This window comes from Calypte anna, chromosome 21, assembly GCF_003957555.1.
Source record: "Calypte anna isolate BGI_N300 chromosome 21, bCalAnn1_v1.p, whole genome shotgun sequence".
In the NCBI taxonomy this organism is placed as follows: Eukaryota; Metazoa; Chordata; class Aves; order Apodiformes; family Trochilidae; genus Calypte; species Calypte anna.
The window spans coordinates 510,189-537,718 of NC_044266.1; the positions used below are offsets into that span (position 1 = coordinate 510,189).

The following is a 27,530-nucleotide window of genomic DNA, read 5'->3' on the forward strand; positions in this document are numbered from 1 at the left end:
AAGGAGTGGAACTGCTTGCACATTGATTAAAGATGGGCTGTGCTGATTGCAGGGCTGGAGAACAAAGGATAGCTCAGTCTCTTAGAGAAGTCGTATTATAATTTCTACAGAGTGTTCTTTTATCTGCTATATGCACATAATACATTTTGTTGATTTTTAAGGTTCACTGAAATACTCTTATCTGCAGACTGGTCCTGGAAAGCAGCTGGGTATTTGTATGGCATAGCTTAGCTTCTTTCTAACAGTCCTTGCTTGTACTGTCTGAACACCTGAATTCTTATTTCAGTGAAATGTATTCATTTTATTAATTAGCTGAAGCTTGGGTAAGGTCTGCAACGCAGTTATAAAGATTTAATATTTTTCTTTTACGTGAGCTCTGAGGCTGTGAGCCCCTGCATGAGCTTCACAGTCTGTGTAGCAGAGGCTCAGAGAGAGCAGTTTGCTCCAGTGTCTCAATTACTTTATTTTTGGTGAGGATGGGGTGGTAATTATGGTCAGAAGGTTGTTATCAGGTCTTGTCCAGCTTGTGTCTAAGATGGGTACCTTTGTTGCTTCTATTGAATCTTTAAATTACTATTATTTTATGAAAGCTTGATACAGTAAAGTTCACTTTCTTAGAGTCATTCTAAGTCAGTAACATGGCTTCTTCTTTCTGCTCTGAAGTACTCTGTCAAGACTGGATCCTAACAGTGAAAGGTTTTGGGTGGAACCCTGGATCCATCGGGCTTGATAGAATAAAAATGGTCTTCTGGAAGCAGAGTCTGTTTTTCATTAGTGTTTTGAGGGCCTCGGTGCAGTGCTTTTCAGAAGCAGAAGTGCCCATGATGACCACCTTACATCTATAAACATCTCCTTTAGCTCAAGAATAAGGGTGTGTTGGTTTGGCTATTTCTTCTCATTTTAAATGGCTTGACTATTGAGGATGGAAAAAGTAGTATTGCTAAATATAGCATTCTGAAAGTTAGTTGTATTTTTTTAAAAGGTTGTAAATAGGAAGCAGCTGATTCTCCTTTGACTCAGTTGACTCTTTACTAGCTGGCATATGTAGAATGAAATGGATGATTCAGCTTCTATTGATAAAATACTTGAGCTGAAATTTTTGGAAATACCTAATACAATAATAGCTTCTATTAATATTGTGTGCTTATGTATGGATACGGTCTTACTGAATTTTTATTAGTATTTTTCATGTCTAATTTTGCTTTTTTTGTGGGTTTTTTTTTGTTTGTTTGTTTGGTTGGCTTTTTTTAATTGTAAATAAGTGATCACATAACCCATTTCCTCCTCTAATATAATAAATATTGTAGTGAAGATCTTGATGTACTTCTGGATGTCCCTGTAATGGTAATAATATCTGAAACAATACATGTTTTTTAAGAAGGTTGAGGAGATCACACCAATACATGTGTGTTCAGTACTGAAGCTTACAGTAGGCACCCTATTAAATTGAGGGCTGCAGACTTGTTTTGATACCTGAATAGATGTTTCTAGTTCTGATTTTTCAGCAAAAAGAAACAAGTGTGCATATTTAGGTGTGTAAAATGTTTTCACTTGTTCTGTCAGTGATTTGTCAGGCTGGGATGGTGTCTGGACTGCTCCTGCAGCAGTGTGCTGCCACTTCTACCTTCCAGGAGAAAATGTTCTGTGTACAGCTTGCATTCTGAACTGCCCTAAACCTGCCCCTTGATCGAGATAAGAGATTACAAGTTTACTTAACAGATAATATCCTGATACTATGGCAGCACTTTAGGTCCCCTGGGTAAGAAATAATGGATTTCTTGTTCTGTTTCTGGGTTGGGGTTTTTGCATTGTTTTGTTCATTTCCCAGCTGATAATGCTTCACCTGTACCTAGCTGCTGGGTACTATAGTTTTACCTTCTTGTTTTTCCTCTTTTGCCTCCCTAATACTTGTAAATCCAGCCAAAGCCATCACTGGCTAGTCTGATGAAATTGGTGCAGTTTATTGATAGATGTGTTGGTCTTCAGAAGGAGTAATTGCACAGAGATACTGCTCAACAAAGTAATCAAAACTAGAGCACAGGCTTTTGACATTCTTAATAACCAGAAGTTGAAAATGGATATTGAATAGCTATAGATTTTGTTCTTAAAGTAATTTAGCTTCTTATGCCCAGTTCTCATCTACACTTAAGTGTTACAGTGCTCTTAAATGTGAATTTCTTTCAGAGCAAGACAGAAAAGAAGATAAATGGTTAGGGAACCTTTTGACTTGGGTTGCTGAAGTTGAAACAGTTACTAATATTTGTCAACTCTCTCAAAGTTCTCCTAAGAGCACTCTTTTTAAAAAGTGTGATTCTAAACAGTTAGCTTCAGGCAACTGATAAACTTGTAATCATCAATTCTTTTATTTTTTTTTTAACATAAATTCTCTGCTGTACCCAAAAAAAACTAGGATTTTTTTTTTTTTATAATGCACATAGCATGTGGAAAGGATTACTGAAGTGACCTGTTAGAGTCCAGATTTCTATGCCTAAATATTGCATCAGTATGATTTTTTTTAAAATGTAGGTCATGGGATTAGCACCAGGAAATGTATTTTGGCAACATATTGATGCTGTCTCCTAGAAGACAGCTTGAATTTGTTCACTGTTGGTGGCAGAAGGAGACGGGCCACTTCACTACAGAGCTGTTTATTGCAAGCATGTGTCCCTGCCATGTTCTTAAGCATTGTTGTCTGCTGATTACTATTCTATTTTAAGAAGCTGGTAAGCTGTCCAAAAGGTTTATTTTCAAATACCTGTAAAATGTAGCCTTAGAGATCAGAGCTGCTAACAGATTTGTACTGTGAAGTCATGAGCAGGACTTTCACGTATTTTCCTCAAAATCTTGTGCGTGGGAAACAGCAATGGATTTCATTCACCAGAAAGAAATACTTTGCAGAGAGAGAGTAAACACAACAAAATTTGTTAGAGATTCTAATTTTTTAGAGTCTTGAGTTAGAGGTTTTTATGCCCCAAAATCTCTCAAGTAGTGACATTAGTGACCCTCTAGAAAGCTGCCTGGTTGGAATGGGACCTGCAGTTCAAGGACTGAGCTATAGGTACTGATGAGACCAGTGAAGTCAGTTCCTTTAGCTACGGGTGGTTTTAGCTTCTGTAATTATTATTTTGTATTTGCATGCTACACTGAAAATGGAAATCTGTTACCTCTCTAACCAGCTAATATAACTGTTGCACAATGAGCATGAACACTTATCGACCCGAAACTCATGTACTTTGCACTAATGTATGGAAAAAGTCTATTGAGCACAATGACTGCTTCAGCTGGAAACTTGGCAACTCTTCAACACGAGAAGCAGCCAATACCTCCCACAGAAATGGTCCAGCCATGCTAGCCTTTAACTACAGAAGTGTTTTCAGTGAGCTTTTGAAGGAATTGTACAATTTAGCCTTGTCCCCACGAGCAGAGTCTGTTTTGCAAACCGGTTAGTAAGGTATTGCTTGCTTTTCAGAGCTTATGTGCTGGGAAATTACAGACACAGCAGATGATTCCCAGAAAGAAGACCTTGAATAAATGAGAAGGGCTCGTATCCATTCACTTGGACATATTTAGATTTATGAATTTGTAATTATTATTTTTTTACTTCTGTAGGCTGTCCTTCAAGCTGTTCTTGTAGGAGGTGACAGCAAAGACTGGGCTTTCCAGAATAGAGATCTCCACTCAGCAAGAAAAATCTGAACTAGAATTAACTTGTGGAGGAGCACATACAAAACCAAAACATCCCTCAAGTTTCCAGCTGTCCCCTACAACTGTTTATGTTGATAGGACCAAGTCCGTTTTGGTTTGGTTTTGTTTTGTTTGTTTTTTTTGTATACAGAATAATTTCAAAGCATAGCTTTAGACTTTAGGCTTCTAATTTCTGTTGCCTGGTGGCATAATTGGAGCTTCACGTTGTTGGCAGTGATTTGGAAAGGTCGTGCAGTCTCTGGGACATATAAATTCTGGTCTGTGTAAACTAAGAAACAATTTTAATAAACTAACTTGTAATTCCTGGTTTCACAAACGTTATCCTGACCATGTAGTAGACAGGTTGTAGTGGTGGTAAGGGTTGGGTACCTGAACAGAAGTATCTGCATGCAAAATTAGTATCTGTTCCACATACAGACATCCTTGGGGGGTATAGGATGCACCCTTTTCAGATGGGTGCATGTTCTGAAGGCAGATACACCAGAGCAGCAAATACCTTAATTTGATGTTTTGTTTTACCTTAACAATAACACTGATGTCTGGCTCAAACAGGAAAATGCTTTCCCTACTCTTTTCTTCCTTTCTTCCCTGCTTTCCCCAAACTGGTAGAAAAAGTTGCAGTCTTGTCTGCAGAAGAGTCTTCTTCATGTGAAGACTTGTATTCTGGGGCATGCTGGAGTTGAGATGAATTTTATGGTTTATTAGTCACCTTGGTGTAAACACTTCAGTATCTTTAAAGGGAAAAAGTATATTAGGCTGAGAGCAGTTAATAAGTACCTGTAGTGAGTAACCCTTACCCAGAAATGATGATGTTTTTACCATCTGGAGTTATTCTGTTGTTTTTTAATCCAAACTGCTGTGATGCTTTACTTGGAGCAGAGCTGTGAAACGTGGGGGCAGGGGGTGCACTCACCATGTGTAGGGCTGGGGGATCTCCAGGTCCTTTGGTGGAATGGTTTAACTGCCTGAACCATGCTTCTTAAAGTTTTCTGTGGTACTTTTTGTTCTCTCCAGCTTTAGAACCCCCAGTTCTTGATGCTGAGAACACGGAGCTCTCAGCTAAGTGTGGTTATAAGGGCTGATGAAGGCAGAGGGTGGGTGAAGCTGGTCACAAGAACTCTCTGAGCCACTGCTGTGGTCTGATGGATGAGCTGGCTTGTCATTTTTATGTTGCTTTTACCAGACTACATTTTAGCTAAAAATGGAAGTTTGTGGCAATGCAGATCTTTTCTCCAAAGTAGCTTGGCTACTTTTGTCCTTAAATGAGCCCTGTCTTGAACGTGGAGCTGAAAACATGTGAGTTGCCAGGACTGCATTCTGCAGGCGTCCAAGGATGCTTCCAGCATACCTAACTGAAACCTTAACCTAGTTTTGCAAAATAAACTAAACTTGGTGGGAAAGTTTGCTGTTATGCTTCCTTACTCTTCTTGCAGGCTGGTTAAAGCAGCTTTTTTGTTTTGTTTTTGTTTTTCTTTTTTGCAGAAGGCATATGAAATCTGCAACACCTCTCCTGCATTAATGAGGGTGCAGCACAGGACAATAATGGTGTGTGTTTTGGCCTTTGCTATTGTGTATTCTGTGTGCTGTTAGTGTTCCAGCATAACTTTACTTGTTTACATTTCAGGTAATTCTTTCAGAATTTCATTAGATTTCATTATCTCTGCAGTGTGGGCAAATTTTTCTGTCAAGACTCCTGAAAGCTGAATATCCTTGATCTTTTCTCAGAAGATAAAATGGTCATGTTATGTGCTTGTGTCTTTTGGGGGGGGTGTAGTTTGGCCTCTTCAGTGTGAGTTTCTGTTTTCTGTCCCAAAGTGTGTTGTTCTGGCAGCAACAAACCCGCTTACACTGTGATGGTTTCATAATCACAGTATTAAACTGTTCCTCTCTAAATGAGCTTGGATGAGGATGACCCATATCCTAAGTAGCTTAACCTTCATACCAGACACTGAAGTGGTTTGTAAATTTCCCAGCTAATAGGGAACTCTGAAATCAGACAGACTCATTACATGCAAGCATTTCAGTTTAAAGTGTATGAAGCTGTAGAATGGCTTTCTGATTTAAGATTATTTTGCTTTAATACCTTCTTGCTTTGTGCTCAGAATAACTTCTGCTGTCCTGCTGCAGCCACTTTGAAGACGTGCACTCAGGTTTCCATGGCCCTTGCTGTTTGATAGAGACAGGTCCCAGGTGCTCAGAGTACAGAAGTGGTTGTCAGGGTTTCAAATCTTGGGGCAAGGTATAATTAGTGCTTTCTGGTGCCAGAGGGAAAAACTGTTCTGAATTTTCTGACAAGATTTTTTTTTTTTTCCCACCTTGATTACAAAGCCAGTTTGTATCCTAAATCATTACAGTCTTCCAGACTGCAAGCGTGTGAGTTACTTTGTGTCCATTTTTACTCTTTAATTTTTAAATATATTTAGTGATTAGAAGCCATAACTCTTCTAGAAGAGTGCTGTGCTCTCACTTGAGCTCACCAGTAGGAGGTTTATGTAACTTCTTTTGATAAAATAGATACCTTGATACTTAAACTGTGCTTGGAAAGCATCTGTACCTCAGGAACAGTACTGAGCAGAAATAATTTCAGTGCTTTCAAAATGCAGATTTGGAGGGGGGTGGAATTTGTAGTGCAGTGAAAATTACAGTCTTGTGTGAGTGAGGTGCTGGTTTGTTACAATCCTAAACTCTAATAGTATGGACTTCTCTGTTGCTAGGGGAGAACAATTAATAAGCTGAGGACTGCAAGAGCTATCTTGGAAAAAAGTAAACCTTAACACGAGCAAGTCTTTTGGTTGTCTGAGTATTATTTATGCAATGCCCCTTTCCTTCATTAACACAAGCAAGGTGTTAGAGTTAGCTAACAACAAATAGTCTGTGCTTTGGTAGTATTTCAATTTCTTGTAGAAATGAATTGTTAAGAAAATTTTATTTCTTCATAATTACACTAATTCTGCACCTTTTTTTTTTTCTTTCAGAATTTACATGTTTGACAGCAGAAGTTGGCTTTCTACTGTACTGAGAGAAAATGTAAGTGGAGAAATTAGGTAATTTTTTTTTTCCTAGTGCTTGAGAAACTCATGCTAATTTTAAAAAAGTGGTCAACTTCAGTTGTTCAGCTGTTAATCTGTGCAAGCTTTGTTTTCTACCTTAGCATGTGTATTCTTATGTCAACAGGAAGGATTTTAAAATGGTTAGGAAACCTACTAAATAATAGATGTTAGTGCCTGCCTTCTTTCAAAATGGAACTGGCAAAGCAGAGGGAGACCACAGATGGAACTGTTTCATCTCAGTGGGGCAGGGAACTGTAATAAATAAAATGATGAGAATAGTTATTCTTTCATGAATGAAAAATTACTTGCCCACCATCTTTGACAAAAGAAGGCCAAATTTCTTCTGAGCAAAGTGGCTCTTGTCAGAATGTTCTTTTCAGTGTGCCAGTATTATTTAAACAGAACCTGAAAGTTTCAGAGTTTACATTTGGTTTAATAGTAATTATTGCTAATATTTTTGGAACAGAGAAACCTTCATTACTTTCCAGACAGTAAGTTCAGATCTTTCTGCCCCTTGTGAAGCCTCTTGGTCTCTGATGATCATTACTGATTGAACTTGTGCTGTGTAGAGGGTATTCATCAGTTATATTTCTTACTTTCAATTTCTAAATCTTTACCTATTTTTCAAAAAGCAAAGGGCAAGCAGCCCTGACTCTTTCTCTAAACCTCTCTTCTGAGGTGTTCTCTGTTTGGTTACCTTGGTCAACCCTAGACACCTCCAGCATTTTTCTTTTTTTTGGGAGAGCTGAAACTGAACACTTCCCAGTGTAGACAAACCATTATTTTTACTCAGTGACATTATGATATTTTAAATATTTTCTGTCCCATTTTATTATAACCTTTTGTTTTAACCAGTGCTGAGTATTTAGCCAATATCTTTGAGCATCTTCTCCAGGTTTTGGGTTTTTTTCACTTCAAATAAAGTTTGTATCACAGAAGCTTGTGTGATACATTTCTTACGTTGAGTTTCTGTGTAACTTTTGTACCATTTGTAATATAAATTATCTAGATTTTTTTGTGTGTGTGATCACTGTATCTGGACATGTCTGTACGTATGGATCAGAAGGCACCCCTGAATTTTTATCTTCTATTGTACATCATGTAAGTGGCAGAGGGAACACAAGCATAAAAGTCAAATAGAATTCAATATATACTTCTGATTAAATAACAAAAAACCCCTCATCTTTCAAAGCCAATACGATGTCAGAACATTGGAACTGAGAGTGCATTGTGTATAATTCCTTTGTCATTGTGAACATGCACAAGCTGCTGTGCATGTTGCTAATAGGATTTATGGTATCTAATAGATTAGCACAGCTTCATTTAATCAGATGACCTGCTAGGAGGCTATCTGGTAGGCATAACATGAACTGATTATTAAGGCTGTAAAGTTTTGGCTCTGTTTTTGCAAATGAAGTGTTTTGCTTTTTTTCCCTGGCTGTTCCATACTCACTGGACTGATGCATATTAGCAGGAAATATATTGAGGGAACAAATATCAGGCAGTCTGTTGATGTGGCCAACATTCTGACGAAATTACTGTGCTTGGGTAGTACCCTAAAGCTATAAATTGAAGCTGTGTTACCAGACTGCATCAACAACAGCTCGGTGGTGTTGACCTGCTGGAAGCAGTAATGTGTAATAAAAATACCTTGTATCAAATGAAGTTTGGCCATCAAGGGATGGAAATTCTAAATATTTGACTTAATGACAGCTGTGATTTCAAAGCTCTGTTCCCTTCTTTTGTAGAAGTGACAGAACAGGCTGCTTAGCAGAGGATGGAAGGCCTCATCCTTTTAAATTCTTTTTTATAGAAATGGTGTGAGAAAACAAAGTAACAAAGTGTTAGTAAACATTTCCTCATTGTTACCGACTCGTTTTAGAAACATATTTAACCCAAGAATTCGTGTTTAGAGGAGTTGCATTCAGCTCTTCCCATTTCTCTTATAATGCAGGCAAGCACAGATAAATGTGATGGTGTTAATGATACTGCTTTCAGTAACTGGACTTAATTGGATTAACAGCTTGAGCTCTGGAAAGGACATTAAAGTTGTAACAATTAAATGAGTGAATTTGAGTGAATTGTTCTGTCAGTGTTTTCTGTGTAGTGAGCTGTATCTTTAAATTAGAGCTACTACACTGGGATCCTAAATATCTCTCCATTTGCAGGAAGCATTTGGACATTGAGTAGATTCTGTGATGCTTTCTGTTCAGTTCAAGGACTTGCTCAGCATAGAGCTGGCTGCCTGGACATAGATAACTTTCCTCCTACATGGTGATGGAGCTCTGTGGAGCTTCAAGGAAGACAAACCCAGAAGTTGTTACTTGAGATGAGTGATGTGATAAATCCTTTTCTTGACATAGGTGGATTGTGAAGTTTTATGGAAAGTGACAAACTAGGTGAAGTCAATACTTTATTTTTTTCCTATGTGAGAAACAGAGGGACAAAGTGACTTTTCTGTGGGTAACTTGTAAGAAGAGATTAGAGACTTGGGTCATTTGGAGTAGTGAAGAATAGTAAATGACTTTGCGAGTATGCTTATTGTTGTCCCTAGCAAGAGGGGAATTATCTACAAGGTATTCTTGTCAACAAGATTAAGGTCTTTAGGCTTAGAGCAGAGACACTTAAGCACTTCAGCCTGTGGAAAGGTCTTGAGTGAGTTCAAGAAAGTGAATGTGTTAGCCTTGGGCAGCCTGGCTTCAAGAACATAGCAACAGATTCAGGAGAAAGTGAGGTGAGCATGAGTTTGGCTGTTACCTATTTTTTCACAGCTATGCTGAAAATGGGAGTGTGGAACCTGAGTAGTAACTTTTTTCTAGGTCTTCTTGATTTAGAAATTTTGTAACTTCTTACAAAGAGAAGCATCATCCATATCAAGCTTCATCTGTCTTAGAAACTTTCTTTTAAAATGGGATCAAATGCCTTTAAAACATGCTGAGAAACAGAAATGTATTACTTCTGTTGTGCTGGTTTGTGATGAGCATGGGTCATATATTGGACAGTCTCTGTTTATTGCATTGTGTCTGTAATAAAAATAAGTCTGTATTTCCCATGTATTTAAAGTGAGAAAGTGTAAAACTGTTTGTTTTCCCATGCATTTTCCTGACCTTGCCTCTAGTTTTTGCTTTCAGAGGTTATTAAAAAAACCTGCTAGATACAAGTAAACTCTCCTGATTTACAATATAGCTGAAAAGTACACAAGGGGATGGAACTTTTTTTTTCCCTGTGGATCTCATACTTCTGCCATAAATTTAATTGCCTAATACTTAATGTAAAAGAAGTAGAGGAACAGCCAAGTTGGTTGGCTGTTTGTCCCATAAATTTTACAGTCTGCTTCAGATAACTCCTATATTTTAATGCTCTTGGCTTCATCAGGATTTTTGTTTCCTGTGTGTGAGTTCAGTCATGTTGGCAGGAATTGGAACTTCCTGTTGATGTTGAAACAACAAAGGCTACAAAGGGAATGTGGAAATCTGGTTTGAACAATTCCTATGGATGCTTCAGAACTGCTGCTCAGAGTCTGGAGTTGCCTGGAATGCATGGGGGGGGGGGGGGGGTAACTTCTCACCCTAAAACTGTAGCAGACTTCAAGACATTAACTTGGTATGTGGATGTATTACAGATGGAAAAGACATCAAGGGCTGTATGCAGTCAGCTGTTAATTATCATGCAGTGAATATTGAAGCATAGCAAGTGACTGAAGGTCCAGATCCACAGAAGCTGCTTTTACAACAGTGGTTGTGAAGCTCCTTGAAGTCCTTGCTGCCTGTGATAATGGAGATGGTATCTTGCACAGAGGTGTAAAGGTTTCTGTAGCATTGGCAAACCATTTTGAAGTTGTTCATTCAAAGGAAGCTTTCCTTAGAACATCAGAGAGTGATTTTCTTGATGTAGAGCTCACAAATAAAGCATTTGAGGAGCTCAGCTGCACAGTAGGTAAGGCAGGCCACATAGATGCATGTCTGACTAACTGTGTGGTAAAGCACATTTATAAATTGACTTTGAAGGTTGGGTTCTGCTAATTCTTGGGTTCAGTTAATTCTTACAGATGGTGAAGGAATTAGGGCTGTTCAGCCCCTGTGTAAGGCAGGACTGAGAGGCAACGTGCTGAGGCAGAATGCTGCCTTGAATGTGATGTGAAATGTTTTTATGTAACAGTTACACCCCTGGATCTTGTGCTGGGCCTCTCAGAGCATAATGGAGGTTTTATAGGTGTGAAGACAGCTGTGTGTCTGCCAGCTGAGCCATGATATCCCACCAAACAGGGAAAGGGGCTCGTGTCCCCTCAGCTCTGTTCCTGGCTGTGTCACTGGTGCTGCAGCAGACACGGGGCTGCTTCTGACACTGCCATTTGCAGCAGACCCTCAGCACATGCTATACTCAGCAATAAGGCACAAGCATGAAATGTGCTTTTATTGGCTTTACACTCAGTGTATGCAACTAATCCAGGATGAAACTACAGGGATCCATTGCAGGGAAGCAAACCCTCTCCGTCTGACTTTTTTCCCAGGACCAGTGTTCCTCTCCCTGGGCCTCTTCCTCTTCCATTAAGAAGTTTGGTTTCATTTAAATGGAAGAGAATTCTACTGCACAGTGCACAAATTCTGGCAGAAAGGAATTGTCACTATTTTAAGCTGTGTGTTACAGAAGGATGTATCTACTTTGACTGATATGAGATTATTCATCCTATTATATTTAAAATAATGCTGCATGTAAATCTTCAGTGTAGTTACCTGTAACTGCAGCTGAAATTCTGGTGTGCTAAATCTCAATCCAGTTGCTGAGTTGCTGTGACCTTGAGCAGATTATTTAAATTTTGGATTATAACTTCTTTCTCTGAAATAGGAATGATACCATCTCTTAAATTCTTTGTACTCTGCCTAGAGAGCCTGGTATTTCCTTAGTGGGAAATGGGCTTATATATTAACTTGGGGAATGGTGGGAATAGGACTGGATATCAAAAAGCTAAAAAAAAATCTGAAAATTTGCAGTTTATTCTTAAGATCAGTCTTTAAACTTATTAATTACTTAATGACAAGAGTAATGTTATTTCACCAACAGAGGAGCTGTAAGCAGTGATGACTGTATGCTAAAATCTGGAGACCTAACCACACAGTTTTATGTCTTAAATGTGGAGAAACAACAGAGCACTCCAAAGAAAAGAAGATGGTTATACGATCATAAAACACTCTTGATGGGTTTTGTCTTAACTGGATTTTGGACTAAGCTGAACAAGCAGTCTTAAAAGGGCTTAAAGATGACCCTGGAGCCAGAAGAGAGAAAGAAGAGACAGCTTCACAATAAAGTAAAAGGACTGTGATGTTTGGTGAATGGAGGTTTTCAGAGGGAAGCTAACTAAAATTCCTTTTCTAAAATATTTTGGGTTTCAGAGAAGAGTGTAACTTTGTATATGGATTACATTACAAAATCTGGCATTTGTTCCTTGAGGTCCTTGTTTTGGAATGTTTGCCACTGTGAAGAGAGCTCTGAGATAAATCTGGTTACGTGGGGTAGGAATATTTAGGGAATGTTAAATCCTTAATAACTCTTGAAACTTTTTTCAGTAATGATGCTTGCTCTGCTGCTTTGGTTTGCCTTCACAATATGTTCTCTGTTACTGTGACAAGATAAAAATATAAAAGTTATCCCCATCTTTCTCCTGGGGAAGAGCTTAAGGGGGAAAAACCCAAACCCCACATGCTTGCAGAGATAAAGAAGCTGATTAAATCTTAACAGAATAATAAGTAAAGCTGCTAGGCAAAGCATCTCTTGTATTTCATAATAAAGAGACAGTTCTGGATAATAAAATGTAAAAACACACTACCAGTGTTTTTAAATGAACTCTGGGTTCTTTATGTATCTTTTGAAAATGGAACCAATTGTTGTGCAGTAAAAGAGAAACCTCATCTGCATCTTTCTTCAGCGCCTTGTATTGGTATCAAGCTGCATAGGTTTTAAACCAAAAAGTTTAGGAACAGCTGAATTTTAGCCAGGGAATGCTGGTGAAAATGGCAACAATACCTTTCTAGAACACTGACTTTTAAAAATAAGTTATATGCTTAATGGAAAATATCTATATGCTTATTTTATTGGAAAACAATCCAATAGTTGAGCGTGTTCATCAATAGCTGTGTTCTATTGAGCCTCTGTCTTGCTGGCTGCAGAGGGATGGATGTGAGTAATTCAGTGCTCAGAAAACAGTCTTAGCAAGGGCAAAATGTCTGGCAGTGGTTTATTAAACTCCTCCCCTCACCTATCATTAAAAAAATAGTTTTATTCTGACAACATATTTAATGTTAAAATTCTTTAAAAGTGCTGTTTGGGATGGTTTGAAAAGACTTGTCTACTCTGCCAATTTCAAGCTCTGGCTTCTGCTAATTCTCACTGTTATCCCCTGTGTTTCAGATTTCTGGTTGTTTCAGAGGTGGCAGTGAAGCACACCTTTAGCACAGGAAAATGAGTGAGCTTGACCAGCTACGCCAGGAGGCTGAGCAACTGAAAAACCAAATCAGAGTATGTATTGTAACAGGGGATCTTGAAACCTGGGCACAGATGAGTGCTGATTTCTGCATCTTGAAGAGGTGGAGAGAACAGTGCATAAAGTTACATGTTTTCACAGTGCCAAAGTTCATGTAATGGGTATTTAGATAGGGCAATGCATGTAACTGCTTAAGGAAGTTACTTTTGGTCTTAAATATTGCTTAGAGAATAGTAGTTACACAAACAATGCACAGAATGGATTAGAGCAAAATAAATGTATACTGAAGTTTTTCTGAGCCAGGCCATAACCAGTGTTAAGCAACCTCCTCCTTAAAAGAAGGTCAGCTAAAAGGTTATTTAGGGCTGGTCCAATTAGATCTTGAAAAATCTCCAAGGAAGGAGACTTGTCTGGATAAGCAGTTTGATTGTTTGACCATCTTTGTTGTGAAAATCTTATCTTTCTCTCAAAAGTAGAAATTTTTGAAATTAGATGTTTAACACCAATGTGTTGTGACAGCAGACAGCACACTACACTCATGCTGCAGTCAGGATGGGTCCTTGCTGGGTGACAAGCAGGAAAGCTTTCTGAACTTTGTTTTGAGGGAGCTTGATCAAGATGACAAAACAGATACAAAAACGTACAGAAATTCTTCTGATTTCTTTAACTTCCTTCTGTTGCAGGATGCTAGGAAAGCATGTGCAGATGCCACCCTGGCTCAGGTAAGCATTTAACAGTTTAAAATTAATTAGAAAAACCTATTTTCTTTACCTTCTTACACCAAATTTTCTTTTTGTAAGCACAAGTGCCTCTCTTTTATTTTTCCCTCCTTTCTCAATGATTTTTATTTTGCTATTAGGTGCTTTTTGTCAGACATAAGAGCTTTTTTCATCGTTGTCCCATTTCTGAGAGCACTAGCCTTGAGCAGTAGTTTTTTTCAGAACTGACTCAGGGCACATCTCTACTGTTTGGTGGAAAATGGCAGAGGGGAGCCCCAGTGTTCTGCTACGGACATGGTTGTAGTTCAGTTGCATCACCTTTATAATCAGAACCATAACCTGCTGGGGTTAACCTATTTATTAATTTCTACATGATGCTGAACTGCTCCTGAGCATCATGCTCTGCTGTTTGATCTTATTGGCTTGGTTTCAGCCATCATTAACTTGGGGAAAGGGAAATCTACTCTGCAGTGTGTCTCATGGAGATGTGGTGGGTTTTTTCAGAGACCTGGTAGGAATTTAGGCTGAAACAGATTATTATGGCATTGGAAGGCCTTTTTTTTTTTTTAGTTTGTACAGAAGTGTTTGATGTCAGCTTTCATTCAGGGTATGACACCATTCCTATTTCAGATCACAGCCAACATTGACCCAGTGGGGAGAATCCAGATGCGCACCAGGAGAACGCTCCGGGGACACCTGGCGAAGATTTATGCAATGCACTGGGGGACTGATTCCAGGTGGGTGCCAGGGAGAGGAAATGTGAACACTTGGCTTGGCTGTTATTTCACAGGCCTGTGATTTCCCTGTTCCTACCACTAAGAACCAGTAACTCCAGAAGAATTAATTCCAGACAACCAAGAAAGTTCTGGAACCCTTAGTCTCACTTTTTTTTGTTACCTCTTCTCCTAATGTTCATTTTTTTCTTGTCCAAATCTTAAATTTGGCACCAAAATACCAGTCTTCACCTCTTAAATGTAGTTGTGGTACCACTTAAATTCCAAGAACCTATGGAGATAGAGTACATTTATTTATCAGTTGTACTTAATGAAGACATATGCATCATTAAGATGAAAAATAGTTAATGATGTGTTACCCTTGTAGTTTCTGAATATCCTACTACTTAAAAATCAGAATAGAACTGGTAGTTTGAGTTAAACCTCAGTGTTTTGCATCTCATTTTTCTGTGTTTCTGGTAGACACTTATTTCTCATAGATATGCAGAACTCATTGCCTCAGGCACCTCTTTTGCATATAGCTTACTTAGAAGATGGGAATTCAGTTTTTTGTTTGGCCAAAGTGTTTCAAGATAGCTCAAAAATATAACCTAGAGAAAAAAAAAGAAGTCTGGAGACTGGAGTACTTTGATTGCTCTGTGTTGTTCAGCTTTGAAATCATCATCACAAGATGCACAAAATAAATTTGAATACCATATTGGAGTGTTTTATTAGATTTCCAGACCAGAGGATTATGAAACCTGTGTCTGGAACACAGGCACTGATTCCATGCGAGTTTTCTCTCTGTGTTCAAGATTGAGATGTTAGTTACATGACTACAGTTCTTCTTGAAATCAGAATGTGTGAAGATGTAGGTGTTTTATCTCACGTTTCCATAATATTTAGCATTGAAATTGGCTCTGCTTGCCTCCTGTTTCCTCTCTAGGCTTCTAGTTAGTGCCTCCCAGGATGGCAAACTTATCATTTGGGACAGCTATACTACAAACAAGGTAAGAGTAACTGATAAAATATTCTCCTAATGATAAAATAAAATGGCTCAAGGTGAATATTCTGATGAGTTCCATGGTAGAAAACTTCTCCAAATGATCTGGTTGTGGTTTTAGTGCAGGATATTGTTTTTTAACTCCTGATTGCTGCAGGATCACCAATTACTGTAGCAGCAGAAAAACAGGCTGTTATCTTTACTGTTTTCCCAGTAAATGCAGAAAGACAGTTAATATTGCATGAAAACTCACAACATATATAAAGATATAATCCCTTCCTTAGAGATGTGATGAACAAATCTGAAGAATGAATGCAACAGTTTAGCAAGACAGAACAGATTTAGCTTCAATAATCGTGAAAAACCTGGTGGCAAGTTATTGACTCAGTTGTTTTGCAGAAGAAATAAGATGAATCTCTCCATTTCAGGTGCATGCTATTCCCCTGCGTTCTTCTTGGGTCATGACTTGTGCATATGCTCCCTCTGGAAATTATGTGGCTTGTGGTGGTCTTGATAACATCTGTTCCATTTATAACTTGAAAACTCGTGAAGGGAATGTACGTGTCAGCCGTGAGCTGGCTGGTCACACAGGTGAGTCCCTGCTCAGAATGATCTGAATTGCCCAAGAATATCATGAAATTGTGAAAAAAACATAAAATAACCTTTTAAGTATAATTTCCCAATTAAAAACACATCCTTCACTGTGCACCTTTATTTCTCTGGGGGAATGTAGCTGTGTACTACTCGTTTTAAATGGCTTTTCCCCCCTCTTTTTAAAAGCTGTTTTTGAAGATGATCCTCTGTGAAAAAGAATTGTAATGAAGATGTGTTTTAATTTCTCAGAAGGCAGACAGCTGCCTCCTGATGGTGCCATTCTTTAGTTGCAGAGGTTTGAGTTCTCAGTGCTCCCTCTTCTGTTGCTCCTTCTCTCTCCCCAAAATACAGGAGCTTCATTCTTGCCACAGTTCTTGTTTCTAAGGTGAACTGTTCTGTGCCTGGTGAGAGGGGTAGGCTTGTAGGCTTTATTCCAGAAGCTTAATGATCTTTACTTTTATTAACTCTGTAACTGGGAACTGTGAAGAGCCAAACTACACTTTGTCCAAAACAGTGGGCATACATATAAAAATTGCCTGTCTTTTGGCATATACAGTAGTCCTTGCTGCATCCTCAGAAAAGGAAGCAAATAATCAAGCCAGTATGCAATGTGCAGAGAGATCTCTGGTCTTATGCACCAACTTTTTGTTCTGTTTTCAGGATATTTGTCATGCTGTCGTTTCTTGGATGATAATCAAATCGTCACCAGCTCTGGCGACACCACTTGGTAAGCAGTAAAATTTTGACATAATTGTTAATAATGACTTTTCACAGCTATACTCCATTATTGAAGGGAAAATTATTCTTTCTAAACCTGATAGTCACACAGAAAGCTAAATGTGATTAATTACTGTTCACATATCACATCTTTACTAGTAGAGACTTGGACTTTAAGGTTTGTTAGCTTTGGCTGTTCAGTTATACTTCTGTTCTGAAGAGCCTGACCTAGTTCCATGTGTTAAGGTGGCATGGAAACACTTTTTTACTATAGCTTTCCAACAGAAGTGACTAATGATTTGTCTGTAAAAGGACACATTTGGATTTTTCCAATGCAGAATTTAAGTTTATGTTGTTACTCATAAGAGCTCCTAGAAAATATTCTACAGTGACAGGAATTTTATTGAGGAGAATATAGGTGTATGCTTTAATAAATACTGGCTTCTCAATGGGAAAAAACCCTACAAGCTCAATCATAAGTTTCTCTTACCTTTTAGCAGTGATAGAGAGCCTGGATCCTCTAGTGGAGCACAAATGTGTTGATTTTTCTTTTAATTATTCTTTCAAGTGCCCTCTGGGACATAGAAACTGGTCAGCAGACAACTACATTTACTGGGCACACTGGAGATGTGATGAGTTTGTCTCTTGCTCCTGATGCCCGGTGTTTTGTTTCTGGTGCCTGTGATGCCTCTGCCAAGCTGTGGGATGTCAGGGAAGGAATGTGTCGGCAAACCTTCACTGGCCACGAGTCGGACATCAACGCCATCTGTGTATGTATCAGCTTCAGCAGGGGACTTGGGATCCCATTAATTTTTTAAAAATAATGTTTATACTTCTCTGGTCTCAGCTCTTAAGCACGTACTGCATGATATAGTATTCTGGCATATTTAATTAATAATTCCTGTTGCTGGGGAGAGCAGTTTGTACAACCTCAGATTCACTGTGGTAAATGGAAGCAGTTCTTTGGCTCACTGTCATTTTGCAGCTGAGGGAAGGTGTGTATTTTGCTGCTTTCTTTTTCCACTTGGTCTGTACAAAAGGGTGTGCTCAATGAGGCAGAGGAAGCAAGTCTGAAGTCATATCTCTTTTTCCTTTTCCCTCCTGCAAGTTCTTCCCAAATGGCAACGCGTTTGCCACAGGCTCGGATGATGCTACGTGCAGGCTTTTTGATCTGCGGGCTGATCAGGAACTTATGGTTTATTCACATGATAACATCATCTGTGGCATCACCTCTGTAGCATTTTCCAAGAGTGGACGTCTCCTCCTAGCTGGTTATGATGACTTCAACTGCAATGTCTGGGACACACTGAAAGCTGACAGAGCAGGTGAGCAGCTTTGGACTCAAACGCTAAGAGCTCAGCATGGCAGAGTGTGAATGTTTGAGTTGCCATGTGCTTAGTCCTGTTAGCCATCCCTGTTCCAACTCTGGTGATCTGTTTTAGGGTGACCAGTGATGAAAATAGCTTAATGATAAACTGGAATACTCCTAAAGGATAGAAGGGAACAGTGGCTGCTTGAGAACAGGAAGATTGCTATTAAAAAATAAGAGGTTTTGTGGGTGGAGGGCTATTTTTTTTTTCAGACTTTTTATGGCATTGTTTATGTACAAACTGTTCAAAGCAATTCAACACTAATGTTGGTATTTATATAAAAGAATTTTTTTCTGATATTTGTAGCAGTAGCTGTAGAGGCAACCAGCGAAACAACAGACACTGTGTTGATTATCTTTTTGATGAAAGGAATATGAAATTTATGGTCCAGAGATTAACACCTGCCAAGCAAATATTCTTCCACATGCAGTTGAAAGGATTAGTTGCAAGTACATTATTTGCTGCCAAATTGACTCATTGCTTTGAGAGGAGGATATACTGCAGGTAGAAAAAAAATATAACCATACATATAGTCCTGGACTGTGCTAAAATAGTTTCCATTGGGTTTATTAATTTCTGTGTCTCCAGACTTTGTTTTACTCCTCAGATTTTCTTTGTTGTTTCTTACAAAGTTCATGTTAATTTTATCAGTGCTGAGAAGCTGAAATGCAGTGTTACTGCTTTTATAGTATATCAGAAATGTTACTCCTTCAAACATCAAGAACCCTTGTGTATAAATAGTCATTTTTACATCGGATTAATAGTTTAAAATATTAATTTTTAAACATTTTAGTTTGTGTAAGAACTAAAACTGACTTCATTCATGTTCTGTATCAGAGAGTGGAGGGGAAAAGCCCAAAGTGTGAGCAGTCCTGTGAGCAGCTTAATTGATGTAGAAAGATTATTTTTAAGTTTGTCAAGAATATCTTAGGTCAGTGCTGTGGACTGGAAAGAGCTTGAACATAATTAGATTTTCTTTTTACATCCTTGAAACTGTTGAACTAACAGGGCTAGAGGAAAATCTTGGCTACTTTAATTTTTCTGTTTAGTGTCTCAATTCTTTTTTTAACGGTACTGTAATTGAATTTTAGCAGATCTCTGTATTGACAAATAGATTGAATGTAGGAGTTTAAATCTTGTAAGTGCTTGTAAATGTAGTGAGATAAAATTAGATGAAAAATGCTTAAATGTTTTTAACATGATTCAGCTTAATTTTACACATCAAAAACTGTAAAATCTAACTGATCTTTATCACTATGGGAAAGAAATACAATGAGCTATGTAATGCATGGTTATATGGTGTTGCTGTGACAGAGTCAATAGAACTTTTGGGCAGTGATTTCACAACTCACAAGAAACCAGTCAGGGTCATAATGTGGGGAATATGGAAATAAAATTTTGGAGTAATGTGAATTTTTACCCCCTGCATATGAGCCTGGTTATGTTTATATAAATATATTTATAGGCTTGTGCTTATAAAGCCAAAAGCATTTAAGAATTCCAGGCACATTTGTTAAGGATTTTTGGGTGACTAAATATGTGTGCCTCAGTGTTACTAAAACTGAAACATGAAATTATCAAAGTTTTGTAATGTATTTGCTACCTGTGCTTATTTGTAGGTGTCCTTGCTGGTCATGATAACCGTGTCAGTTGCTTAGGGGTGACTGATGATGGAATGGCAGTGGCAACAGGATCATGGGACAGCTTCCTCAAGATCTGGAACTGAAGTGGGTAGGTATCCAGTTAATTAAGGCTGTCCATGTTTGATATTCTGAATGCTTTTTTCCAGGTCCAAGCAGTGCTGTTTTACTGATTCTGCAAACTTGTAGTTCAGCTTAGGAAAGTCACTGAGAAATAAAAAAAAATATTTTTTTTTTTAGTAGGCTGTTTGTTTGATGCATGCAGTGACATTTTGATGATGAGCTATTTTTGTCATATTTTATTTCCCTGGTAGGGATGTATGTGTGGTCTGTGTTGTTAAATGGTGTTCCTGAGAACAGTGAGGTAATGGCTGAAGGCAGCACTTGGTAGCGAGAGGGAAGTCTGAAACTTAAAGACTGCAGCTTATCAAAGTGCAACTCTTAATTAATCTTTCTGTGTGTCAGAAGAGCGTCGGACTCCATGACTGGAAGAAATTTCCAACGGTTGAAAATGACAAATGATAGCATATCCAATCCAACCATACTAACTTGGAACCCCATCCTCCCCAGCGTCAAAGGGCAAGATCTTTTCCGTCTCCTGTTGCTGAAATGAAGAGCACAATTACCTTTCCAAGAAGAATTTCTGTGTTGTAAGCAAAATGAAATTGTGCATTCCTTTTGGGACCATTTTTCTTTCTTTTTCTTTTTTTTTTGTTTTTGGTTGTCTTGAGGATTTTAAAATGAAACACTATCATAAAAGCATGACCAGAAAATAAACCTGAGCATAATTGTGAAACAGCTTTCACTGTAGTTTCCAAGTTGAAGTTAAGGACTTTATCTCACACACTTGCAAATTTTAAAGTCATGTTTGTAGCAGGATTTTTTTCAAGTTTCCTTTTTAAATACATTTCTTTATGTATTTAATTGAGCAAAACAAGGGAGTCCTAGCCCAGAGTATCTGGGGGTTGTTAACGCTGTAAATTTAGTCCCTAATTTTTTTTATTTTATTTTCTAGTATCACGGATAATTGTTGCACAAAACTTGGCATATATAGGATAATGTTAAGCAGTAAGGTAACCAAGCACATGCTGTAAAAGGTAATGAATGCTTGTTTAAAGAACCCTTTCACCTTTTATGGATAACAAACGCAATCCTTGGTCCCTCCTGCCCCCCCTTTTTTCACCACACTGATTTTTTTAATCTGTTTTGGTTTTGTCCACTTGAAAGGGCAGTTTATATATCCTAACACTATCCTATAAGTCTCAACAACCAGGAATCTCTGTTTTCAAAAGAGACCTGTCCTACACTTGGGTATTGAGTCAATTCTTTGTGTATGAAATGATGTACAAATCAATGTTTTGAAAATAATGATCTTGAACTTTCTAAGTTAAACAAAAAAAAAACCTTTTTTGATTGTTTGCCATATTGGGTGGGTTTACTCTTAGAATCGCATGCTGTAGAAATGCTAAAAAGTGCATATTGGACTAAGTCCTTAGATGTTTTTTCTTTGAAGAAATAACCTGTTTAAAAACTGTAACCATTGTCGCTCTGTATTCATTTATTGTTGCTACTCTGTGCATAAATCTATGAAGAACTCAAGTACAAAGCTATGCACGTTTTGGAGTAGCGTGATAAGTCACTTTTTTTTTCTTTTTTTTTTTTTTTTTTTTTTTTTTTTTTTTTTAAAAAAAGAAACAGCCTGTTCAAACAATCGCTGTCAAAGATTCTGGGGTGTGGGAGGAGGGAACCTAAGACCATCTTCTTTATAAATCAGTTCCTCACGGCCAGTTCCTCTTGTAGGATGAGTCCTTTGCATCTGATCAGAGTCATTTTTGTAACGAGCAGGTTTTCCTGGCTTTCTTTTCAAATAAAATGTTAAAAGCAGCAGTGTTTGGACAGCAGATTGTTCTGTTAAACTTTCCTATCTTCTCACTGTATCCAGAAATGCTCCTTCCTAGCAGCAGTAGTAGCTTTTCTCCATTTTGTTTTTTCTGCAACATTCTGTACAAAAATGTGCTGTAATTGTGCGTTAGGCCTGGATTTGGCATAAAAGATGAATTCCCTCTTACTCTCTCTCATGAAACTACTCTGTAGAGCTTTCTCCACGCCCTGTATCCCTCTTCACCTTTTGTATTTAATTTTAAAGTCAGTGTACTTCAAGAAAGCTGGATGCAAGATAGATACTATATTAAAATGTAATGTTATTTAAGATGTAATAAAGCAGTTTGACATGAGTTTTGACTGATCTGTTTTGCAGCTTTTTGTTTAACCCACAAAACAGCTTCTGGCAGGACTTTAATTATGGAATAAGTGTACATGAGCCAAGTGTCTGCTGCCCCAAAACCAACTGTTCAGTAATTTAAAGTGACTTGGATTTCTAATGGTTAATTTAGCAGAGTATGCAGTGTGTTAGAAAGTGTGTATTCATCTGGAGGGATCTGGGTTTTGGTTTAAGGCTAAAAACAGTCACAAGATGAACAAAAACCCTCATGATTTTTGTTGCTGGGAAGTACAGCCAGCAGTGTCTGAAGATGCAAGTGTAAATGTGCAATATATGCTGACAGTGAATGGCAAGTGTGTGGAGCTTCAGGCACTTGGTTCCTCCATTTGTACCTGGTTAGGAAGGACACTTCTTGGTTTGACTGCCAGACCTACTCCAGAGCTCCATCAAAGTGCTGGTAGGTCTCAGCTCAGACTCCACATGGAAGTTGCTAATAGGAGTCACAAGGCAGACATTACAGAAATACTTTGTGGGATATAGGAGTGTAGCACTTGAAGTAAGAAATCAGAGCAAAATGTTTAACTTCTTGTAAACTTTTGTGTCCTCTAATAGGAAGAGAATTGATTGGAACATCTTGAGATATTGCCATTTGAGGATCTGGCCAGTCAGTTCTTGTCATTGTTAGCTGTCCTTACTGTAGGTATTGAGAAGGGTAAGTAGTTGTCATTATAATGATCAGTAGGAACAAGGTCTCTACAAGGCAGAATTCTATCTAGGGGAAAGAAAAAAAAAAATTTTATACCTACAGAAAGCAAATTTTGGAAAGATGTGTTGAAAGGTTTAACAGCTTGGTATCCGTCCACTTGAGGGTTTTGTTTTGTATTTCTAGTGGGTAAAGTATGTTTTCGTTCTGACCTAAACAAAGGAGAATTTTCCCTCATTTTGCATCAACTAAGAGAAATGCCAGTGCCATGGCTTGGTTTCATACCAAACATGGAAATTGTCAGCCTCAATGGAGAAGTTTTAAAAGCTGTGAGTATGGAAAATATGATAGTGACATTACTTAACTAGCAGCCACTAACTGTGAGCTTTGGGTTTTTGGGCTGCAGAAAACTGGTAAGTAGGCTCAGGGCTGGAAATGCTTAAATTTGGGAACTCCAATTTAGTCTTTCCCAATTCAAATGGTATAGCTGTGTTTTTCCACTCGAGTGGTAGGGTTTTATTCCAATGGATGTTTCATATGCAACTTTGTCTGGTCTATAATAAAGTTGGCGCAGGCAGGATCTGTCTTACATTCCTTACTCTCTATCCATATGTTACATCACTGCTTCCCACCGGTGCTAAGAATGCCTTTGCTGGCAATAAAACACCTGCCAAGATACTAACTTGTGTGTCAAGAGACTAGGGTATAGTGTGAGCTATTTGAAATGCAAGCAGTTGCAAATGCCTCTTACTACAGAAAGGCTTTGATTAAAATTCTGACTTTTCTGGGGTGTGGTTCCAAAAGAGCAGCTTCCCCTCGCTGCTGGCGTCTTTCTAGAGCAAGGTTTCATAACACTGAACACCTGCAAAGTGTTTGTCTCTGCCTGGTCTCAGAGGCAGCACTTGCTGTTTCTTACTTGTGGCCTCCTGAGCATGCATTAGATGTGTGAAGAGCTGAGGAGGGTGGAGTAAAAGTGGTTATGAAGCATGTTATGTGACAAAGGTGGACAAGACTGATGGATCTGAAGTATCTGAATAATGAGTGGGAGTGGGAGAAGTTCCAGGAAGGAAGGGAAGGATGACAGATTTCTCCATCTCTGTACTTGGAATTAAGTCTTGACATTACAGTGTTTTCTGTGCCACTCGTGGCCTGCAATTTGTTAGTGAATTGAATGTATTTTGAAAGATCTAAGATGCAAGTGCTAGTAGAAGAAAAGATCTGAGTTGAGCATTCTGAATTGTGACCATTGAGGATATGTTCTAAATCAGCTGTGAAATATACTTTAAATTACTGATTGAATCATGCCCTATAAGAGTTAAATTACCTGATTTCTGGGAAGTGGCAGAGGAAATAAAGAATAATAAAATCTGTCACCCTTGTTCAGTTCTGTATAACTTGGTCTGAAACAAATTGGGATCCTGTGTGGTATTATGATTAATACTGTTTCTAGTGTAGGTGTAACCATGAATTCAGATTTATGGGGAAAGAATAAAAGAACTGACTAATGAACAAGTTCTAACAGTAGTTATTTTTGCATAGCAGTGCCCTGGTTTTCTTCTTGTAATCTTTCTAACCTCTGCTTCTGCTATAAACATCAGCTTACTCAATGGCTCCCAGTTTAATTGGTCACTTGCTATCCATATTACATTTCAGTATGGAGTAATTCCCAAAAGTATGTGAAAAGTTGGGTTTTTTCTGTTTTATAGATGTATGAGAAAGGGAGGCAGTAGAGCTGGAGAAATTTGGAAAGAATAAAGACTGAATTTATGATTGAGTTCCATAGAACAGGGATGCTTGGCCTGTTCCCTTGTCACCCCTGCTCTGAATGGCTGGAAATTCCCTGTGTGCTGAGGGGTGGCAGCAGACAACTTGTATCCTGAATGGCAGCTGCTTGCATCCTGTCAGATGTGTTTTTCTGGCAGTGTTTGCTGATTTAAATATTACTAATTTAGTCCAGTGTACCTGATGAGTTAAATTCTTGCTCAGTTTCCTTTTGGTATTTTCTTAAACATTACTGGATGCTGTGTTCTTCTTTTCTCACTGTTCTTGTGAAACCTGATGTGCCTGTAAATCACCATCTTTGGGCCTGCTCTATCAGCCCCTTGGACTGAGAAGATGAAGCTCTTGGTTGTGTCTGGATGTTGTTCCAGGCTTTACTGCCTGTGTTAGACCATCTCTGCAGGAAATGCTGTGCAGACAATCTGTGGCTCCTGTTTCCTGGCAGGACACAGCACAGGACTGGCAGGTTTCTGCCCTTTGGACCAGAGGGCCTCACCTTTGGGTCTGTGCTTCCCTGCCTGCTAGTTTGTAACCTGTGCATATTGAGAAGTGTTGAAATGCAGAGCAGGGGGAAGTTTCCTCGTGTTGTGCTCATGCTGTGGGTTACAGCAATTCAGTGGAAGCAGGAAAGTTTGACCTCATACTTCCCATGGTGATCCCTGAACTCTTGTCAAAAACTGACCCACTGTGGGCTCCCAGATCAGGAGCTGGTGTTCAGAGCCCTCCAATTATCTGGGCCTGTTGTGTTCAGTAAAAAAAGGCAAAATTGAATCATTCTGAAACTGTCTACTCAGCTTTTTCTTCAATTGTCAATGCTAAAAGGTCTCCAAGGAGTATTTCACAAGTGAGTATGGGTCAGTAATACAGGCTGCATTTGTAATATTACCCAGTGTGTCACTTACATGGAGAAAAAAAGCCATAGAAATGTGAATAAAAGCTCAGTGAGCCTCATTGCTTAGAGAGCTGGCTGCTTGGAACTCACCCTTTAGAGACACAGGCCCTGCAAAATACTCATTCAAGTAATTCCAGCTTGCACCAAGTCAGTTTTGTCATAAAACAGAACAAAGAGGCTCTTCATTTCCTCTTAATTATTCATAAGCCATTTGCTCTTGATTTCAGTGGAGATGTGATGGACCCTGAGAGGTAAATCATCTGTTGAGCTGGAAATAGAAAAAGAAAAGTTTATTTGATGTAACAAATGTATTTTTTTTATGGCAAAATAGATAAGGAAGGGAAAAGCTTGCTAAAAAGGATGATCTGTTCAAGGTAATAAAATGCTGAGTTCTCATGAGAATAGTGTGTGAAGGTACAAACAGTGCAGCTCCATCTGGTGGTGAAAAACATAGTGAAGATGGGTGGTCAGTGGAAAGCGTTAATTACTTGGGAACCCAAGATGAATTTGGCTGCAGGGTGTTCCTAGTACACATAACCCCTCCTTTGGGCATCTTCAGAGCCCCTTGAAGATGTCCTGATTTTTTCCATAAAGACTTAGAAATAAACTTACATAGAGATTTTCTTTTCTGATTTTCAATGTAAAAGCTGCTGGTGACAGAGGTTAAACTCAGCCCTTGTTAACTAGAGCAGGGTCTCCCAGATGACTTTAAAGTCATCAACTCCAATTTAGAAAATAATGGATGGAGATTATGAAGAGCTTCAGTAATTTCCTGCCTTTCCCTCCCCCTGCAGTTTTTCTGAACTCCCTCTCAGCAGTTTCTGACACACCTTGTCACTGCTCTAATCTGAAGTACTTGCTTTTTTCAGCTTCCCTCCTCTGCTTTAAGCAGGAATTGGGCTCTGGAGTTTCTAATGAATAGATTTGGATTGACAAGGCTTGCATGCTAAGATCAGAGTGATGATGACCACTTCTATCTAACAGGGTAGTGAAGTACCTGCCTGCAGTGGAAATGAGTATTGCTATGGTATGTACTAATCTTGTGTCTAATAGAACAATCACAAATTCCAAAGTCTTGTTTGCAATAGCAAATATATTTTAAGATCTGCAGAGTTCTAATATTTAGGGTTTTTTCTCTTTTGCAAAATAAGGATTAATGTTGAGTGAAGAGCAAGTAGGCAGCAGCAGATCCTTTTCTATATTGGCTGGTACTTGACAGAGTGAGTCACTGCATATATTTATCTTAACTTTCCTTATATTCAGTGGTTTACCTTCTGTGATACTATAAACAAAACTGCAACAATGTCCTGTGGGAATAATCACACTGGTTCTCTGAAGGTAGTGCTTAATCCAGTGGCAAGAACAAGACCACTTGTGTGCAGACCTACCAAAGTTTTACAAACCCATGGTGTGAAATCAGAAATATTACTGAGCTGCATTTCTAACCCATTTGATGGTACTGTGGTCATTTACTTGATGTCTGTCTGCTGAACTAGAGTCTTAGCTGTCAGCCTGAGCTGTACTTTGTGGGTAACACAGGGAAACATGAATGTGTGTTGAATCTCCCTTAGCCTGCTAGGTGCATATATATACTAAAAAGTACAAGAAATGTTTCTAAGAGGCTTTAATCCCCAGAGAAATCAAAAATCTTAGCAATCATAAACAAGTCTAACATACTTATACAAACAGCTTGATTCTTGTGGCATTAATAGTTTTATGTCTGCATTTACCAATCAACTCAGCTGTGAACCTTTCTCTGTGACAGTATCTTCTGGCTGTGTTTAGAGACTTCATCCCCATCACCTCAATCTAGGCATACTCCACCTGCAACAAGAGGAGTGGGTTATGCTTTTTGTGCTTAGTCTGTTTTGTTGTAAATGTGATTTATAGTTTGAGAATATAAATCACAAATACATTCACTCACATACTTCATCAAGTGGAGAAAT

General features: G+C 38.5%; 1 protein-coding gene across 7 annotated transcripts in view; it reads left to right on the plus strand.

Moving 5' to 3' along the window:
* The window catches only part of GNB1 (G protein subunit beta 1), a 33,286-nt gene extending 11,062 nt beyond the window's left edge, over positions 1 to 22,224 (plus strand). For 3 of the 7 annotated variants that reach the window (XM_030463589.1, XM_030463592.1, XM_030463594.1), the window contains 12 exons: positions 5,188 to 5,250; positions 6,681 to 6,732; positions 13,161 to 13,268; positions 13,917 to 13,955; positions 14,583 to 14,689; positions 15,612 to 15,675; positions 16,097 to 16,259; positions 16,923 to 16,989; positions 17,548 to 17,749; positions 18,088 to 18,304; positions 19,969 to 20,080; positions 20,455 to 22,224. In XM_030463589.1, the coding sequence (XP_030319449.1) occupies positions 13,212 to 13,268; positions 13,917 to 13,955; positions 14,583 to 14,689; positions 15,612 to 15,675; positions 16,097 to 16,259; positions 16,923 to 16,989; positions 17,548 to 17,749; positions 18,088 to 18,304; positions 19,969 to 20,075 (1,023 nt within the window). In that variant the 5' untranslated portion in view covers positions 5,188 to 5,250; positions 6,681 to 6,732; positions 13,161 to 13,211 and the 3' untranslated portion in view covers positions 20,076 to 20,080; positions 20,455 to 22,224. The remainder of the gene's footprint in view (positions 1 to 5,187; positions 5,251 to 6,680; positions 6,733 to 13,160; positions 13,269 to 13,916; positions 13,956 to 14,582; positions 14,690 to 15,611; positions 15,676 to 16,096; positions 16,260 to 16,922; positions 16,990 to 17,547; positions 17,750 to 18,087; positions 18,305 to 19,968; positions 20,081 to 20,454) is intronic. The other 4 variants (XM_030463588.1, XM_030463593.1, XM_030463590.1 and 1 more) reach the window with 3 other exon arrangements.
* The last annotated feature ends 5,306 nt before the right edge of the window (positions 22,225 to 27,530 follow it).